Raw genomic sequence first — 19047 nt, 5'->3', positions numbered from 1 at the left:
TCAATCAATTCATCTATCAACCAATTAATCAATTAATTAATTAATCAATCAATCTATCAATCTATCAACCAATTAATCAATTAATCAATTAATCTATCAACCAATTAATCCATCAGTCCATTAATTCTTCAATAAATCAACCAATAAATCAATAAATCAACCAATCAATCTATCCGTCAATCAATGCATCAACCAACCTTTAAACATTTTACCTTAAGTATCTGAGCAACCAGAGCTCCATAAGTCAGACTGAAAAGTTCTCCACTGACTTTCTTTGTGTCTGTCACGCGCGCACCTTGCCGAGACATTCTCTCTGAAACAATGCCGCGTAAATTTACAAACATTGTAATTTCATATTTAACAAATACAACAGTTCAAAAACATATAAGACAAGTGCTCTAATCGTTGAAGACCCCTCTTCTGATCTGCATGGTGCGCTTTATTTTCTTATTCTTATTCCACTGAATATCAATAGTTTTCTCGTCCCAGTAGCTGTTCTGGGAACCCCATTTAGTCCCTCTTATGTCAGAGCAGTAAAATTCCTTAATAATAAGAGGATTAAAAAGAATTCATGACAATTAATCAATCTTTTATCATAAAATAATTATAAACCAATTCATGAAAAATTAAAAAATGGTATTTTAAACATTTTTAATATGCAAGAAATTGATTCATAAAGTTCTTAAGTTTTAAGAGTTTTTCTTTAAATGAATGAATGAATGAATGAATAAATAACATAGAATTCATGACAATTAATAAAATTATTAATCATTAAAATTATTGAAGAATGGATTTGATAATAAATAAATGAATTGATTTATGAATAAATTAAATAAAAGACAAATGAATAAATGAACGAATTAATGAAAAAGTCATTAAATGAATGATAGGATGAATGAATGATTGAGTGAACGATTAAATGAACGAATGAGAGGGTATGAATTATTGAGTGAACGAATAAATGAACGAATGAATTACTAAATATACAAACAATTACCTTTCCCGGCATAAGCCCCGCCCGTTGTGACATTTCAGTCAGCTTTCTTAATCTTGTCCACATACGCTGTCATTAGAAAATCAATCAATCAATCAATTATAATTTTATATATAATTAGGTATCTCTGTGTGCCCCCTGACCAATTTGTCTGAAATTTTGATTGGCGAACTCGTTAAAGAAATATAAATGATCTTAAAGTTCATTTGGTCGACCTTTATTATTGTCGTATTTCTAGGTTTAAACGTTTTAAATTCTGATAATTTCTTTATGTTTTATGCGAAAGTCTCTTTTGTAGAGAACCACAGTTGAAAATAATTAGGTTTTAAAATGTTAACCATTGGTATCATTTGTATCTAATTCATACTTGATCAGACAAAGCTTTCAAGGGTACCGTTGTGAATCGGGCATCGCAATCTTTGCATGGTACCCTTTAAAGATAGAAACTAGCTTACCGCACATATCCCTAGGTTTTCTTGACTATACAACTGTCCTTTGTCATCAAGGAATTGATCAAGAATTAAAACGTCTGTGTGTTTAACCTGAAGAAAAAAATGTATTTAATTATTTTAATTAAACAACCAAACAAACAAACATAAAAGTTTATATAAAATTAAATTAAAATTTATTCGGAATTGTAACTTTTATATCATCTTATGATCCTTGTAATCATTGTAAACATTATTATCATTATCATCATTATCATCATTATCATCATTATCATCATTATCATCATTATCATCCTTATCATCGTTATCATCCTTATCATCATTATCATCATTATCATCATTATCATCATTATCATCATTATCATCATTATCATCATTATCATCATTATCATCATTATCATCATAATCATGAACGTTAATCGTATCATCATTATCATCATAAATAAAACAATTGATCATTATTACCCTAATTATCATTATCCATGTTCGCTTACCAAAGGTGCAATAGTTGATTTACAGAATGGGTGACATTTATGATGACCTCCCTCCTGGGCACAGCAGTGGACCACCAACCCCTCCCTGGGGGACTCCTTGATTACCCCCTCCACCACTATCCTCTTTCCCTCGTCACGGTGTTCTATATCCTTTACCAGAACGGGTCTGAAACACAGATTGAAATAATGCGCAAAAAAAAACGAAAACCGCAAAATCAATGAAACTTGTATGGTTAAAACAGATTCAGTAAAACTTAATAATATTCAGGTTTAGCAGTGTAATTCTAATCGCTTTGCTAAGGTCAGCTTTAATAAAGAACAAAACGTGGTTAAACCAGTTATGGTTAGTTGAATTATTTTCATAGATGAGATGTTCATTGTTCTAAGAATTATATTATTATGGGTAAAAAATGTTTGCGAAAATGAAAGGTGTATATTACTGAAACACCATTCAGTGATATCCAGAAAACTCCGTAACAGGAAGACAATTTTTTAATTAAGTTATGACTTAAAATAGTCCAATAAACATTAGACAAAGTAAGTGTTCACTGTAAACAGATTCATCTCACGAAATAAGTGATTTAAGAAGTCAGATAATTAACCTATTTTCTTTGTAACAACATCAAATGCACTTGAGTATTTCTTTAATTTCATTTTACCCTATTATTCCACAGTCTCCAGTACAATTGAAAACTTATTTAATCTAAATGTTGATATTTCAATATACCCACCTAGTACAGTGTAAATATCTAGTTGATAGCCTAGGAGCTAGAACTTGTCTCACAATCGGAACTAAATTCATTTTATCTGAAATATTTGACAAAAATTACATCGGTTTGTTTGGTTGTACTAAAGATTGATGAGGATTTTCTTAGGATACAAAAAATCAAAAATACGCATTGGAGGATTCCTTGAACATTTGAACGGCGCATTTTTACTTGGAAGGACGGGCCTTTCCTCTCTGAGGCCAACCCCATTCAACCTTAGTCTGATCCTCCAGGCATACTACTTGGATACCGGCCTGAAATAAGGCAGTTGTATATTTAGAAAATAATTATGCTTTCTATTAAACTTAAAGGGACTGAAAGCGTAATTTTCAGTGACCCTCCATGCAAAGATGGCAATGCCGGATTCACAACGTTACCATTAAAAGCTTTGTCTGATCAAATACAAAATTAGTTTTTAATGATTATAACTTCTTATAGTAATTATTTGTAATTGTGTTTTGCACATTTTTACTACAGGAAAACATAATTACAATTTTAAACCTAGAAAATTGACAATATCTTCCACATTATTGATCTGATAAAGGGTTTAAGGGTACCGCTGTGTATCGGGCATTGCCATCTTTGCATGGAGGGTCATTTAAATTTATGCATATAGTCCCTCTAATAGTAGTAATAATAACGTTCAGCGTATTTGATTTAAGCTTCTACCTGTGTAATTCCTTTGATGGTGGATTCTCTTGCAGCATTAAACCCGTTTATCCGGACTCTAATTTATCAATCAATCAATCAATTAACTGTGACCATTGAGCACCTATTCCATCCAACAAACAAAATAATTGGCATACTCACCACAAATTTAATTCAAAGAAATAAAAACAAGAGATGAAAGAAATAATGCAGGAATCAATCAATCAACCAAACAAACAAGAACCCAACTCATAACATTCTCTACCTGATGTGTTTAATTCCGTAACTTCGAAGTTTTTGTCCCATCATCATTCCTTAAAACAACAAATTTAGAAAAATTTTCTTTAAAAAAAGATAAATAAATTTAACCTGCTACTTGACCGGCCACTGAAGTTCTCTTCTTGGCGTTCGTGAAACCGTGCATTGCCGGGGAGTTCATGAATATATAACGCTGGTCAGCATGCCTAATAAATCAAATCAAATCAAACCAAACCAAATCAAACCAAACCAAACCAAACCAAACCAAACCAAACCAAACCAAACCAAACCAAATCAAATCAAATCAAATCAAATCAAATCAAATCAAACAATCAAACAATCAAACAATCCTATATTCAATCAATCGATCAATAGATCAAATAAGTCTATTATCAGTTGAAGTTCAATTGGAAAAACTATGAAAAAATCAATTAGAGATTTCATTGTCTAATTACCTGGCGACTAGTCTTGTGTTGTGTTTATGAAGCCTCATTAATACGTAGGGTAAATCCTAGGTGGACCGTTCAATTGTCAATTTAGCTTGTTTAAATTCATCGGTCAATACTAATATTATAAGACATCATTCAGTTATTAGTAGAAACATTTAGGGTTCTGAATTTAATTGTGAATTTCACGAATAAAAATAGTTTGTGGCTATTTTTGTCTATTTTCTAAATTAGAATGATAATAACAACAATAATAATAATCAGTGAACTGATATATTTCACTACTTTTGTGGTTAGCACTAGATAAGGCTGAATACAGGATCCGTTGATATACATGGGATTTGATCATCTTCTGTTAATAAAAATGGGTGAAGGGATTTTTCAACATTTATAAATTATACTCCAGTACCAATAATTTCTATAAATATTCTCGTCATGACTATCCATTTCAAGCGTTGAAAAATATCTCGGAGAGTAGAAAATATTAGAAGAAAAGACGACAAATACGGGCAAAAACATGATTGTATATTTTTTTCTAGGGGGGGGGCTTTTGGAAAAAAAGGTAGGGGACCACCCCCCCCCCCCCAACTACCCCCACGTAATGATTATCATAAAAGAAATTATCTATGTTTCTGGCTCTCAGGAACATCTTGGAGCGGCAGAACAAACCTTTTCAGTAAATCTTTATAAAAATGGAATTGAACGGATTCCTTAAATTTAATTCCATTGAAAAGAAGATCCGGGGTCTCCTCATCAGGAAACCGTTTAAATTCTCCTTCACTCTAAACATACAATCAATCAATTGATCAATCATCAAATCAATCAACTAATCCAACTCATCAATAAATCAAACAATCGTTTATAACTCTTCTTTACTCTAAAAATTCAATCAAATAATCTACTAATAAATCATTCAATCAATCAATCAATCGTATAAACTCTCTTTCACTCTAAAGAGTCAATCAATCAGTCAATATATCATTAAATCAATGATTGCATTAATGAATGATTCAATGTATCAATCAATCATCAAATTAAAAAAATAATGATTTATTTATTCAATTATTCAGTAAATCAACCAGCAATCCAATCAACAAATCAATCAACAATCTTGGATAAATTAATCCAACATCAGTGCAACTGATCCAAACTCAACTTCAAAAAAACATATTTAGTAATTTTTACTCATCATTTAAAAAAACATAAAAAGGAAAGAAAATAAATTGAATTTTCCTCAACAGTAATAAACCAGGTAATTATAAATCAATCAATCAATCAAGCAATCATTTAATTCATATTTTTACCATTAATTGTTCTTCTATTAGCAATGAGTCCAACTCTACAGCTGAAAAAAAATAACATTAATAAAAAGATTTTTTATAATTATAAAATTTTTAATATTTCATTTGTTTATTTCAAAGAAAGAGGGAGTAAGTTAAAACTAAATTGATCTTGGAAAGGGCAGGTGACAAGGGTGGAAGTATTGTGGGTGTAGAGTCCCGGAGCTTCATTGTTAGAAAACGGGAAAGTAACCTAACCCTTTAAAGACACGAAGGGGTAATTGAGAGGAAGATGAGAGGTGGTGGAAAGGATGGAAACCATTATTACCTCCTGAGGACAGTAGTTCATCATTCTTCTGATGTGTTCGGGTTGAGAGTATTCCCTAAACATAGTTTTTTTTAGAATTTCATAACTTTGATCTAATAAACCTTTTTTTCTTCATAAATTTTATTTTCAAAATAAACTTATTGTTAATTTATTTCAATGGTTGAATTTTTTTAGATAATAATATTTTTAAAAAATATGGTTTAAAAAATATTAACAAAAAAGTCACAGTTAAAAAATTCGCTAACTTTCTTTATACATTAAGAACAAAAGGAAATGGAATCTGCAGAGACTATATGTGGAGTGTGGATCACCAGACCAACACCAACTTGTGTACAATATGGCTTACCTTTTTTCCAACTGCAACTTTAACAGGTACGATAGAGTCATCTTTTTCCTAAAAGAAAAATATGAAGAAAAAATGTCTGTTAAAAAGTTATTCCATTTTAAAAGCACTAAATTGTGAAAATGATGCAGTTATCTTTGGAAGTAAGCGTTAAGGGAAGATGGGGGCACTGTGAGGGATAAGGGGGGGGGGGCAGCCAAATGAGTTTGTTTCATAAACCTCTTATTTATGTCAAATAAGGCTTGGCCACCAAAATTTTTTTTGAGAGAAGTCTTTAAGTTATTTAAATGTTATGTTTTAGTTAAGAATTTTGACCGAAAACCCGCTATTGCATTGAAGACTCTTAAAATAGGATTTTTCAACACGCTACTCTGAATAAATGAAGGTTTTGACATACTGCCGACGCCACTAAACCTTTTCTATATGGCTGTTAGAGTCTATTTATATATTTAGACTATCACAAAACTGCTTTCCTTTCTTGTACTTTTTCTATAAGATATGTTTTTCTTCCGAAATAGCTCGCGGTAACAAAGACGACATTCATAAACTTGAAGAATGGGGGGGGGGCATTATTTTACCACTAACCTGACGTATTAATGATGTATGAATATATCTTGAAGGATACAGAAAAGGATCACCAAGAATACGTGGTACACATGGTAAACTTGAATTAACAAAATTGAATTTTAAAATATAAATATACAAGGAGAGCTTGAATATTTATCAGTTTGAAAAACCCTGTTTAATAATTGGATTAGAGTAAAATTAACTATAGTCATAACCAGAAAGACCCGGAATTAATTATAATTAATCAGTGGCCGAATTTAAAGAATTTGAGCGGCGGTTTAAATTTAAGCCGCGGTTTAAATATGGTTGGTTCCACTTAAAATTGTATCAAATGTTTCAAGATTTAAGCCGGCGCTTAATTTAAACCGGGTTTTGGCGGATTTAAACCGCTGCTCAGACGATTTTAAATCTAATTTTACAAATATGATCAATGAAACAATTAAAAAAATAGCCCTAGTCCTACCAATTCTAAAATGTAGTCTGCCTTTAACGTGCGTTTAAAATTATATGTAAAGTCGTCTAATTAACTGTCCATTAATTCCAATTCTTTTTGGTTATGACTGCATTGAGATATCATGCTAAATACAACTTTTGCATAGTCGTATGTAGGAATTTATTCAGAGGGACTCTTTTCTCAATTTTACAATTTTTTAATTAAAAATATGCTTAAATATTTTTTAATTAAAAATATGCTTAAATATTATGGAAAAACCTCCGTTTCCTTAATAGGATTCGTTTATTGATAAACTGCCTGATATTATGTACTAGGCTTAAATCAGCATTCGATTCTACCAATTTAACATTACAAATTATTTCTGATATTGTCCATATATAAGTGGTAATTTTTACTTAAAAGAGAAAATTTTCTTCTTACAGTGTATGGTAAGCGTTAATATCAACACTGTAGAAACAATTCTATTTAAATCAAATATTCAAACAAAGTTTTCAAGTAAACATTAAAAGAATCTGTTAAAGGGAGTGTTCGCAAAAACTAAAAGGGGTTATAAGTTGCGTCTAACAGGAGAAAATGGTTAAAAACGACTCATGCTGAAGAACGAAGCGCCAATACAAAAATATTTCGCTGGCGCTGGATTTTCGAACATTCCTGGAAAATATGAAAATGTCGTCTTCATTATCAAAAATCTTAGAAACAGGAATAAATGTGTTTCAAAAGAATCTATCAGATCATAAAAAATAGAAAATATTATAAAATATCAACTATGTACGAATTCGTCGAAAAATAATCGATGACTATTGGTTTAAAATCTGAATGATTTGTTTGGAACTAAATTGATTTTTTACGATACGAGTTGAATTTTGCAACTGTCTGAATTTGTATGGACGCTATACGTTCTTCGGTATTAGTCGTTTTTAACAATTTTCTCCTGATAGACGAAACAGATAAAAGAAAGATTAGTAGCGATTAAAAGCGCTTATTTTTCACCGTAAGCCTATACCCCCTTTAATTTTCGCGAACACTCCCTTTAAGTGACAGCTTCTTTTTGTTTCCATTTTATGTGTGTCCAAGCTGTTTGAAAGCTTGGGACAGATTAAAATTGAAATAGAAAGTAGCCTTCATAGCATTGATATATACGACGACGACTGTATCAATTCAAAATAATCAAGGGTCCAGAATAGATTTAACAATTTTATTTTCCTTTTGTGAAGCAAACTTGGAATTGATTTTCTACAAAACCACAAACTTTTAGCCATATTCATTTTCTATCTGAAATATAAATAAATATACATAAATACATTTTGTCATGTTAAAAAAAATGATTAAAAGAAAAAGTTTATCAAAACTAATACTTCTACAAAAATACATAAAAATACAAATAAGTAAAAAAGCTAGTTTAAAAAATAACACAGATTGAAAGCTTGGGCAAACAAAGGCATCAGACAAATATCATAATTCTAGGCAAGTTCTGCAGGTATAAAAAAAGTTAGGCCAAAAAATACTTTATATTACTACTTAAAAATATCACAGGGTTTATAAAGTTTGTAGAAAGACTTTTTTCAGGTAGAATATTTAAATAAATAATAAAAATAAATAATGATAAAGACAATTTAGCATTAAAGAACAAAATATAGTTTCTTGAAAAAACATTTAATCTAATTTGTTCAGTGATTCAGTTCTTAAACATCTGATGATTCCAGAAGACTGTACAAATGTTTTATCTTCTCTTTCCCCGCCATCTTCTTATTATTAACCTGAAATAGATAAATCAATAAATCAATATTAATTCATAATTAGGATTTTTTAACCTTTAGGTCAAGCATATCATCCAGGGTTTCAGGCAGGGGCTTTCCTAAAACGTTTTCCTTCACAAATAATGAAGACAAAATATAAAAAATAAAAAAAAATGTGGTTTTCAGGTCGAAGCGGGTGGCTTTAAAAAAAATGTAAGCCCCCCAGGACAAATTCCTGAATACGCCCCTAAATAAAAAACTGTAAATATATATTCTGCCTAAAATTCAAAATAGAAGGTTAAAAGTAAAAGAATTGTTTTTCAACCACAATGTCACTTCCGTAAATTTTCATCCAGGGAAAATGTGAGGAATTAAGTTTTAAAATTTTAAGAATAAGTAAAGCAAAACCAACACAAAATTAAATATACTTTTCGGCCTTATTTTCCCACACATTTTTTTGTTAATCTTTTCTTAATAAACTCTAAGCAGTGTTAAAAAATATCTAACGTGCATTTCTTGCTATATGCTATAAAAATAAAAACACTTTTTTTTAAAAGCAGAAAAGTGGAATTATATTTGTTTGAGAAAGATTCCTTGAGTTTCTGGTAGTCTCAGATTTAGTAATCCAGCAGTTATTGACATTACACCAAATACTGGACACATATTCAAGTCATTTTTTTTTATAATTTGTAACATAAAAGAAAAAAATTCAACCTAATTCTAATTTTTAAATTTCATGCATACTTAAAATTTAAAGTAAAAGGGGCTCTATTTGTAAACTTAAATAACCTTCCATTAAAAACAACGAGGCATGTCCGATTCACAACGATACCCTTTGAACCTTTATGTGAACAATAATGTGCAGGATATATTCGTTTTTTAGATCAATGCTTAAATCCGTTTGTAGAGAAACTACAATTCAAAATGAACAATTTCTAAAGGAAATTGATGGAAATATCATTCTTGTCCAGACTAGGCTTCATCTTGTTTAGTGGTCCACACCAGGGGGTGTATATTTTTATAATGATTTATGGAGATCTGGGGAAATATATGAAAAATTGGACAAGCCTATCTTTTTCAACCTCTTTCATACTTATGAACCCAAAAGGTTTTTTATTTTCCCATAAAATCATTTATTTTCCCAATTCAGCAAATAAAGTCCTAAAAAACATTTTGCACTACAATTTGCAAAAGAGGGTTATTTTAAGTATCCTTCCATTTTCAAAGTAACTGTCGTAGTAATCTTATGTGACCATCCATTTAAAGAAGGACATGTGCGCTATTCTCAACCTTTTCTTCTAATGAAGAATGTGGAAGATTTGTCGATTTTAACCATGACAAGTGTTAATTTCTACCAATTTCCTCTTAAATGTTTCTAAAGCAGGAATGCGCAAAGTCACTTTACAGAGAAACTACAGTTGAAAATAATCAAGTTTACAATAGAAGTCGATCGCTGATATATCATGCATTAATGTTCATTAAAATGGGTACCGTTGTGTATCGGACATGCAACTCTGAAAATAGTCATTTGAAATAATGTCTACATTCCGTTCAAGTTTAACAACAACATTAAAGATAGTTAATCCTTCATCTTTTTTAAAGATTAAATAGAATTTAAATTCTTCTACAGAAGGGATGTTGACACTGACAGTCGTTAAAAAGTTAAAATAATCGCAAAAGGCCTGGATAATTATCTCAAGCAACTTTTTGGAAGTAGTTTTTTAATGCTTCGTGTTCCTATTTTAGGCTCACATTACACCCGTTTAATTAAAAGCACATAGTTTAATTCTTTATTAGTTAACAATAAATAATCTCTGCATGAAGTAAAAAAGTAAAAATAATAATTAACATTTCTAAAATTTTAATTCTTTCATCAGCCAGTGAACAGCAGAATGAAAGGATGAACAGATAAAAGAATGCATAAATGAATGAGCGAAGGAATGAACAAACACATGAAGGAAAGGATGAATAAAGGAATGAATAAATGAATGAATAAATGAGAAAATATATGTTCCTGTAAATTGAGAGTTAGGAACTGTATCACCAAGAAGAACAATGAAGGGGGCACAAATCCCGCCAAATCTACGAATATTAAGTTTCGATGATAAAGTTATACTTTTTTCCTCCATCTGTCTCTGTCTCTGTGTATCTGTGTATCTGTGTCTCTGTGTCTCTGTGTCTGTCTCTGTGTCTGTCTCTGTCTCTGTCTCTGTCTCTGTATCTGTATCTGTATCTGTATCTACCTGGCTGCAACTGACACTAAACCCATGGCAGAATTACGCATCGTAGTGGGAAATATCTCACCACTATGAATGTACACGACAGCAAAACTAAATAATTTTCATTAATTCAAAGTTTCACAGCTGACGTTGGCAATTACTATAAGAGAAAAAATCAAGCTCATTAATGTATGCAATTTTCTCTCAATTCAAAAAGAAGTTAAAATCGCAAAACCTGTTGAAAAATTTCATAAGAAAAGGTTTGAGTTTAAATAAAACTATTAGTATTTGAATATCAACAAAATGGACTATATTTAACGATTGAAAACGGCACTCTGTAAACCTTTTTCTGATCATGTACGACAGAGAAAATCCGTGTATTAATCTCTAAAATGGCTATAAAATAACCGTAAAAAATGCCGAGTGTACGCTAGCTTACAGTGTGAACTCAACCCTGGGCCAGCTGACTTTACATATTTCTTGACAACTCCTTACTTTCTATGCATTCTATAGATAAATAAGGAAGTCCGTTTTACTTGATGTTTCAAAGGTTTAAAGGGAACAGTTGTGAATCGTACAATCCATTATTCAAAGTTACTTTAAATTAAGCTTAAAGTCCCTTTATCTGTACCTAGCTGCTAGGCAGAGTTTACCAAGGAGAGCACAAGAGGTTGCCATGAAGGGTAATATTCCTAAACAAAGATAAAAACTAAGAAACAAAATTGTAAACGCTAAGTCATCGTAATAATAATAACTAGCTGAAGCGCCTCGCGTTGCCCGTGAAAATCGAATTTTGAAAAAAAATTCGATTTAAAAAAAAATTCGATTTTTGAAAAACTCAAGGGTTCCCTCAAAAAATTTCAGCCCATTCGGTACAGCGCGGCGTTTGACCAGCTATAGAGTAAGAATATATGCTGGTATCTCCACTGCTCCACTCAGTGCTGTAGTGGTGTATAAACCTCCACCAGAGGAACCTATTAAAGGAAGAATATATGCTGGTATCTCCACTGCTCCACTAAGTGCTGTAGTTGTGTATAAACCTCCACCAGAGGAACCTATTAAAGGGGGTACATATAGACGTAATTTCAAGTGAACCTAAACTTAAAGAGTGGTATAACCGATTCACAAGGGTACCCTTGCAAATTGTTTCAAAAAAAATAATCAGTCACTTTTTTAGAGAAACCACATTTAAAAAAATCAATTTTTCTGGAGGAAAAGAATATTATCTCTTTATCTTTTATCAGACACAGGTTTAAAAGTTACTGTTGTGAATAGGACATGACACTCTATGTTAATGGAGGGACACTTAAATTACGCCTACAGTCCCTTTAATATATTAAAGATATGTGAAGAAGTTTATGTAAAAAACTTTATTGGGTGAAAATAAAATCCTCCATTGTTAATATTAATTTTACTTTAATAAATGAAAATCTGACCTGCTGCTAGGGTTAATCCATAATAGGAACTTGAGTTCACAAACCAGGAATAGATTTGGATTATTGTTAGAACAGCCAGCTCCCATTTACTAGGATAATCAATTATCGAATTATTATCATGATTATTTTTAAGATTATTATTATTATTATTATACAACCTTTCAATCAATGATTAAACCCTTTTATCAAACGAAGTCTCCAATTTGTTCAAAAAGCTTAATGTTGCTTTTGGGGATTTTTGTAGCAAGTAATTTGTTGTTTTCAAGTTTTTTACACTTATTTTGTATTCAGCAGTATCTATGTAAATATAAAGTTTGTAATATTTAATCATAACTCATAAACCCCTTGACAGATTCACCTAAAACTTTGTTTGGGGAATCACTGGAGCGTTATGAGCTTGGGTTTAAAATCTTAGTTGAGTGGGTCGACTTTTGTTTTAGAGAAACTCAAGACTAAGCTGGGTTCCCATTTCCAAACTAGTACTTAATAAACATATTAATCCAAATAAAATAAACAGAAAAATCTTTGAAATTTTTCAATTTTAGGATGAATTAAAAAAAACTTTTACTTGAAAAGGACTATCTGAAATCTGTCATTCCCTTGAAATTAGTTTCCAAAACACAGTAAAAAAAACTAGTGAATACCAAGCCCATTTACTTCAGGATTTTATTAGTAAAATTTGAAATATCTTGATTTATGTAAAACAAGAATTCACCTAAATAAGTCCATTAGACCTTCATTGTTCAAGGAGGTTTTCTTCTTTTCAGAGTTCATACCAAGTTTGGGATTCAGTTCCTACAGAAGAATCAAATTTAAAGAAAACAGGGTTTGATATTTTCTTAAAATATCCTTTCATAATTTCTTCAAAAGTAATTTTTCTTTTGGTCATTAAAAAGAATCCAAAAGGGGAAAAAACTTGCCAGTAGTTGAAAAATTTTACATCCCCAAAACTCCAGGGAAGTAAATTTAAAAAAAATTAATACCCCTGAAATTAGACCTGGATTGAATTTGAGCATTGTCACAATTTGCCAAAAAATACATTTTCATCTTTGCAATAAAAAAAATGAGATTGTTTTCAGATTAATTTCTTTCCTTTCCGTTCCCTCTAGCAATAGTCTCCAGCACAAACACAGCTTCGTTGAATTTGTTCTTAGTTAACAACCAGCGGGGACTTTCTAATATCAGTGCCATGAAAAATAATGTTTTTCAAGAAATCTGATATTTGCTTAAAGTTTAAATTTAGATTTTCTTATCTCTCTCATTTAAAATTTTTTATATACGTTAAAGTTGAAAATGTATTTATAATTTTAATATAATCCAGTGTTTCAAATCAAAAGCAATTTTGCGTAAAATATTTGCTTAACACGCGGTTTTTTGAGTAAAATTTTTGTTTGAAGTAAGTGAAAAAATTGATCTAGTGATGAATAGTGAGATTCTATAGCACAATCCTGGTATAAAGAAATGATAAGTTACTAAAGGAAGACCAATAAAGGAGATGAGAAGGGTCAGTTCTCTCCAGTTCTGAACCTGATATGCTATCCCAGCAACAATAACAATCCCTGAAAATAAAAAATTAAAATATTAAATTCTTTCATATAAAGACAGGGGTATATATTTTAAAGAAAATTTATCTTTTTAATTCCCCCCACCCTCAAAATCGATAATTATCCCCAAGTAAGTAAATAAACTCACTTATTTCTTTATATCTGGAAAAAAAATTATTTCCCAGGCCGGCGAAGGTAAACAAATGTTCAAGAAAACATACAATTTTATGAAAAGTACTAAGTTACCTATTGCAAAGAAGGATTGCAGAGTGACACCAATTAATCCTCTTTTTGATGGACCAACAAGTTCATTGGCTAAGGAAAAAACTTTTAAATGTTTGTTCATAAATTCTTCAGTTAATTCTGAGATAGAAACTATTGCAGAAAACCCTCATGAATCTTTAAATTTAAATTGGTGATTCAAATTTGAAACGAAAGTAAGAAATACAGCGACCTAGATAAAATTCCTTAAATTATCTCCCTAGTCGGCTGATGTTTTGAGCAGACGAGGCTCTTACCAGAGATATCAAAAAAGATTGATCTTAATCTCCATGTTTGACAACAAAATTTACGGATTAGTGGTTTTTGAACGGATTAACAATACAAAAGTTCATACCCCTGTACAATTACCTACCTAGAACAAAAATTGATAAAATACTTCCGGCCTCGAAGAATCCAACACAGAACTTAGAGATCATATAAATAGAGTAGGTTCGGGAAAAGGCAGAAACTAGAAAAATTTAAATCATACAGTCGTCTTCGTATAACCAATACTATAAAGACGACTTTCAATTTTAATTTAAGTCCCTACCAAGCTTTCATACAGTTTCAATGCACATAAAATGCAAACAAAGTTTCTTAGTATTGATATAAACGCTTACCACTGTAGCATACACCTTATTTATAATTATAAATATTGCAACCATTTCATTTTATTTATTTCCTCTAATAATGAGAATAAAATATTTTATAAATATTTTCATTTTATTTTCCAATTATAAAGAATTTGCAAATGTGAAAAATAAATGTCTAATGTAAATGTAATAAATTTCAAAATTTGGAAAATGCAAATATTGGTTCCAGAACTATGTCCCTAGCATTACAGTAATTCCTGATAAATAATATTTCTCTGAAAAAAATGAATATCTGCACCTGTATTGAATATTAATAAACCAAAGGTTGTCAGCGTCATACTGGTTTTTCTTCCAATTTTGTCAGCCAACTTACCCAGCACTAAGGCGCCTAAACATAAACAAAATTACCTATTTTATCCCTCCTTCCTTGCCCTAACTATTAAATCTTACATTAATTGATGTAAGGCCACTTTCTACGAGTTTTAACATTAAATTTGAGTTTTTGGGAAAAAGATCAAAAAAAAGTTTTTTAAAGTATAAAAAGTAATTAAACGAAATCAGTGTTTAAACAGCATAACAGGACTGGTGTATTTTTAAAAGAATTCAAACTAATAAATAATAATGGGATTTGATTAGATAAACTAACGAGATTTGACAAGATAAAATAACGGGAGAAAGGTGAAAAAGCATGCTTCTACACTCAAAACATATACAGACTTTACAAAAGCCAGGTTTTGTCTTTTGTCTTACTGGCCATTTTTAAAATGATTTTTATCTAATTTAGCGGAAGAAATTCTAAAACTATGTTATAAGGTAATTGAAAAACCCCTGAGCCCAAAACTTAAGAAAGGGTATCGTTATAAAACCCAGTATCGAAAACCGGGTTTCACGAATGTGATAAGGCAATTTTGATAATATTTTAACATTTTTGTTAAGAAACATGACTTTATATGGTTTTTTAATATCTTATTTTTAAATTTTGAAATGGTTAGGTTCTACTTTCGTAGCAGGCCTTAAATTATCTTGAGTTTCGTTTGTTTAACGATACTCTTTTAAATTTCGGGCTCTGGGTGTAAATCAATTGTCAACTTGATTGAAACCAAGGAGTACAAAAACAATGATTAAAAATTGATACAACATGCTTCTTATATCTTATATTATACATACATTACATTTTAAATACATTTCATTCAAGTTTCTTCCTGTCGTCTAGGAAAAGAGTGATTAAAATAGATTTTTTAACATCAAAACAGGAAGTATTGATGCTTAATCCCTGCCATAAATACCACCTGGCATAACCTCTTCAATTAATCTCACTTGGCATAAAGACTGCCATAATTCCCAAATCTCACCTAATTCAACCCCTGCCATAAATCTTGAATCTCACCTGGCATAACCCCTGCCTTAAATCCCAAATCTCACCTAACATATCCCTGTAATAAACCCGAAATTTCACCTAACATAACCCCTGCCATAAACCCGAAATCTCACCTAGCATAACCCCTGCCATATATCTCACCTAGCATAACCCCTGCCATATATCTCACCTAGCATAACCCCTGCCATATATCTCACCTAGCATAACCCCTGCCATAAACCCGGACATGGTTGCTTTACTTCTCCAGTTCTCATCACAGACTAGCCCCCACTCTGATACTATAGAAGAGGAGGAGGAGGTATCAAACTCTAGACGTACACAACTAGATCTACAAATACATCCCATACACTAAGGGGAGTCCATTCTTTTAATCAGCGCTTAGGATCCATTTAATTTTGATGCGGATGCGGATCCAGGATCCGGATCCGCACTGGAAAAAAATGGATCCAGGTAATTTCTTTAAGATTTACTGAATTTTTTAACAAAAATAATTTTCAATTTTTTTTTTCGTTTAATTTTATCCTGAAACTTGATGAACCATTCAGAAATGAGAATTTTTTTTATAATTTCTCTTTTTTTCAAAAGTTCAGATTTGGGTTTTAGGAGTAAAAAAGTTTTTTTCTTCTTCGGTTTTTGGTTGATTTTTTACCCCTTGGATCCGGATCGGTGGATCTGCATATTTTTTGCGGATCCGGATCCATGAAACCAAAATCTTGCGGATCCGGATCTTCTTTAAATTCGGCCACAGATTAGTTAAACTAAACAGGATAAAACAGGATATCATAGAAAGAAATTTGATTAATTTACAACACTCACACAAATATATGGACATGCATAGTAATAACAACAAAAACATGCATTGTTATTAACTAAACCAACCTGGAATTATCAAAGCAACTGTTCCTGATGGTTTTATTGTTTACATCTGTACACTTGAAATCTACATGGAAACTCACAAACGCATACTATAACATTAATTCTTTAAATATAGTTATAGGAACCGGGTACTTGATACAAACTTTAATTTCCTATCCTTTATATTTGCAATCTGATTTCGAAGACCTTTGATATTTTAAACTATTTAGTCTCCTTTCTCAACAAATGAAAGCTTTACACCATCAGGTTGCAAAGATACGGGGATTAGAATTTTTCTTAATTTCTGTTCAGTAATTACTATATTTTATATCCTGTAATTACTATATTTTACATCCTGTACTAAACGGGGACAACTTCTTTAAAGGCCTGCCAAAGTAAATTCAAGCCTGTTTACAACTTTTAAAGTTAAACAAAAATATCCTTATTTTTCTTTCTAAAAATTGATAATTAGATGTTGCGGATTTTAATAATAATAAAGGTTTTAATGGTTTAAATGGAGTCACTTGAAACTCTTTCAGTTTCCAGATTGTCTGAGACATTTTAAGATTTTTTGGGATAAATTAAAATTTAATAATAATAATTAAATATTTCTTGTTTCAGTGAGCAATGAATGTGTTCCAGAAAATGTTTTGATTACTAAAAAACTGTATAAAACTAGCTGATATCTTTTTGAATTTTGAAAAAATAAAATTGATATTTTTAGCCTACGTTATCTCCAGATTGGTCCAGCCGTTTAGCCAGCTATAGCTAACATATATATATATATATATAGAAATAATTGTAACTACTGAGGATTGTCATGATGACGTGAAACATTATGTTTAGTATAATTCTTTTTTAATAAAAAATGTTAAGTTAAAAACTGAAATATATATATATATATATAAAAAAATGCAAATATTTTATATATGAGCGGTTTGCATTATGCATAGCAGCATATCGTTATTTAGAAGTTAAATATTTATAATTTTCTTATTACATAAAAACTGACCTGTAGCATATGCATAGCAGCATAAACATTCATTAAGCTTAGACAGAAGGAATATATTAACTGCTGTCTCCCCAGCTCTCCAATATCTCTGCGAATTAAATATTCATCATTTCAGAAAAATTCATTTTTTAAAGTTCATTTACGCTCTAAAAATTGCAATTTCCTCATTTTATAGCTTGACACCTTCGCTGAATGATTTTGCCATTGGTAACATTTGTTACAATTTAGTAATTTCCTTAATGAGAGTTGATAAGTCACCTTACCTATAGACATGGAGGCAATTAACCTTCATTGCAAGGGGTTAATTTATGAGACGTTTAAAAATGGAAAGTTAATTATGAAAAAAACCTAGGCATTTAAAAGTTCCTTACTGAGAACGATGATAAAAGGCAATTAAAGAGTGTTTAAAAAAACATTCACGTTTTTCTCTCCGAGGTTTAATTTTTACCCTATCACAATGAAATTAATATTATCTCTTGGGTGTTTGGACTTTGTAAATAATCAGATTCTTGTCATTTTAAAGCCGATTCTGGACTATTCAAAGCTTCACACATGTTTTTTTTTGCACGTTGGCTTATCAGTATTTCCCCAAGAGACAAAGAGCATTTATAATAATATATAATAATATATTATTATAACAGCAAATCCGATAATTATGATATTAATTTCAATATGATCGGGTAAAAATTAAGCATTTGAAAAAAAAGTGTGAAGTGTTTGGTTTTTAAACACACTTAAAAAGCACCACTTAAAAAAGTTGACCAAAATTATGATTGAATATAAAACCTGAAGACTTCGTCTATATCCATTCTATCTGAAACAATATCACAGAATATTAACAAATCACAATCAATTAATTGATTACAAAGGAACTTAATTTTGTGTACATGTTACACTGTCTACTGTACATACACTGTACATTGAACAGTACACTGTACATATATATGATATAAGTACTGCAGCAGGTAAACTTTAAAGAAGAAAA

The 19047-nt window shown here is 30.7% G+C and overlaps 3 protein-coding genes across 3 annotated transcripts; all 3 read right to left on the bottom strand.

Moving 5' to 3' along the window:
- Positions 1–312: 312 nt before the first annotated feature.
- Positions 313–8320, bottom strand: LOC111701644 (28S ribosomal protein S11, mitochondrial). Its single transcript, XM_023473023.1, has 15 exons — positions 8232–8320; positions 6593–6671; positions 6011–6058; positions 5665–5719; positions 5361–5401; positions 4767–4838; positions 4066–4121; positions 3722–3816; positions 3618–3666; positions 3374–3431; positions 2669–2958; positions 1938–2103; positions 1450–1536; positions 998–1063; positions 313–542 (listed from the first exon to the last, which is right to left on the bottom strand). Exons 1-11 carry the CDS (start codon positions 8291–8293, stop codon positions 2872–2874), a joined length of 702 nt encoding a protein of 233 aa, XP_023328791.1. The 5' UTR covers positions 8294–8320; the 3' UTR covers positions 313–542; positions 998–1063; positions 1450–1536; positions 1938–2103; positions 2669–2871.
- Positions 8321–8364: 44 nt separating this feature from the next.
- Positions 8365–11691, bottom strand: LOC111701645 (solute carrier family 22 member 15-like). Its single transcript, XM_023473024.1, has 6 exons — positions 11615–11691; positions 11008–11094; positions 10779–10846; positions 9358–9417; positions 8840–8883; positions 8365–8785 (listed from the first exon to the last, which is right to left on the bottom strand). The coding sequence occupies exons 1-6, from the start codon at positions 11659–11661 to the stop codon at positions 8711–8713; spliced, it is 381 nt and encodes a 126-aa protein (XP_023328792.1). The 5' UTR covers positions 11662–11691; the 3' UTR covers positions 8365–8710.
- Positions 11692–11877: 186 nt separating this feature from the next.
- LOC111701666 (solute carrier family 22 member 3) lies at positions 11878–17162 on the bottom strand. The gene is made up of 9 exons (XM_023473056.1): positions 17075–17162; positions 15116–15205; positions 14598–14693; positions 14210–14278; positions 13868–13978; positions 13512–13594; positions 13135–13214; positions 12420–12508; positions 11878–12038 (listed from the first exon to the last, which is right to left on the bottom strand). Exons 2-9 carry the CDS (start codon positions 15153–15155, stop codon positions 11878–11880), a joined length of 729 nt encoding a protein of 242 aa, XP_023328824.1. The 5' UTR covers positions 15156–15205; positions 17075–17162.
- Positions 17163–19047: the final 1885 nt, after the last annotated feature.

The sequence above is a fragment of the Eurytemora carolleeae genome, unplaced genomic scaffold, assembly GCF_000591075.1.
Source record: "Eurytemora carolleeae unplaced genomic scaffold, Eaff_2.0 scaffold294, whole genome shotgun sequence".
Lineage (NCBI taxonomy): Eukaryota > Metazoa > Arthropoda > Copepoda > Calanoida > Temoridae > Eurytemora > Eurytemora carolleeae.
Note: the sequence above shows the minus strand (reverse complement) of the source record. Positions and strands in the feature narration are given on the sequence as shown.

Bases quoted from the DNA above. Each gene is read 5' to 3' on its own strand.
- LOC111701644 (XM_023473023.1), bottom strand. From the start codon at position 8,293: ATGAATATGGCTAAAAGTTTGTGGTTTTGTAGAAAATCAATTCCAAGT. The intron at 5,720-6,010 runs GTAAGCCATATT...AACTATGTTTAG, and splicing joins AAGTTGCAGTTGGAAAAAAG to GGAATACTCTCAACCCGAAC. The intron at 4,122-4,766 runs GAATCCGTTCAA...CGGTCCACCTAG, and splicing joins TCAATGGAATTAAATTTAAG to GATTTACCCTACGTATTAAT.
- LOC111701645 (XM_023473024.1), bottom strand. From the start codon at position 11,661: ATGGCAACCTCTTGTGCTCTCCTTGGTAAACTCTGCCTAGCAGCTAG. The intron at 9,418-10,778 runs GAACATATATTT...ATATGTGTCCAG, and splicing joins TCCTAACTCTCAATTTACAG to TATTTGGTGTAATGTCAATA. The intron at 8,884-9,357 runs GAATCTTTCTCA...AAAACGTTTTAG, and splicing joins GAGACTACCAGAAACTCAAG to GAAAGCCCCTGCCTGAAACC.
- LOC111701666 (XM_023473056.1), bottom strand. From the start codon at position 15,155: ATGACGCTGACAACCTTTGGTTTATTAATATTCAATACAG. The intron at 14,694-15,115 runs GTGCAGATATTC...AAATTTTTCTAG, and splicing joins TTTATTAATATTCAATACAG to TTTCTGCCTTTTCCCGAACC. The intron at 12,509-13,134 runs GTGAATTCTTGT...TGATTATCCTAG, and splicing joins GGTCTAATGGACTTATTTAG to TAAATGGGAGCTGGCTGTTC.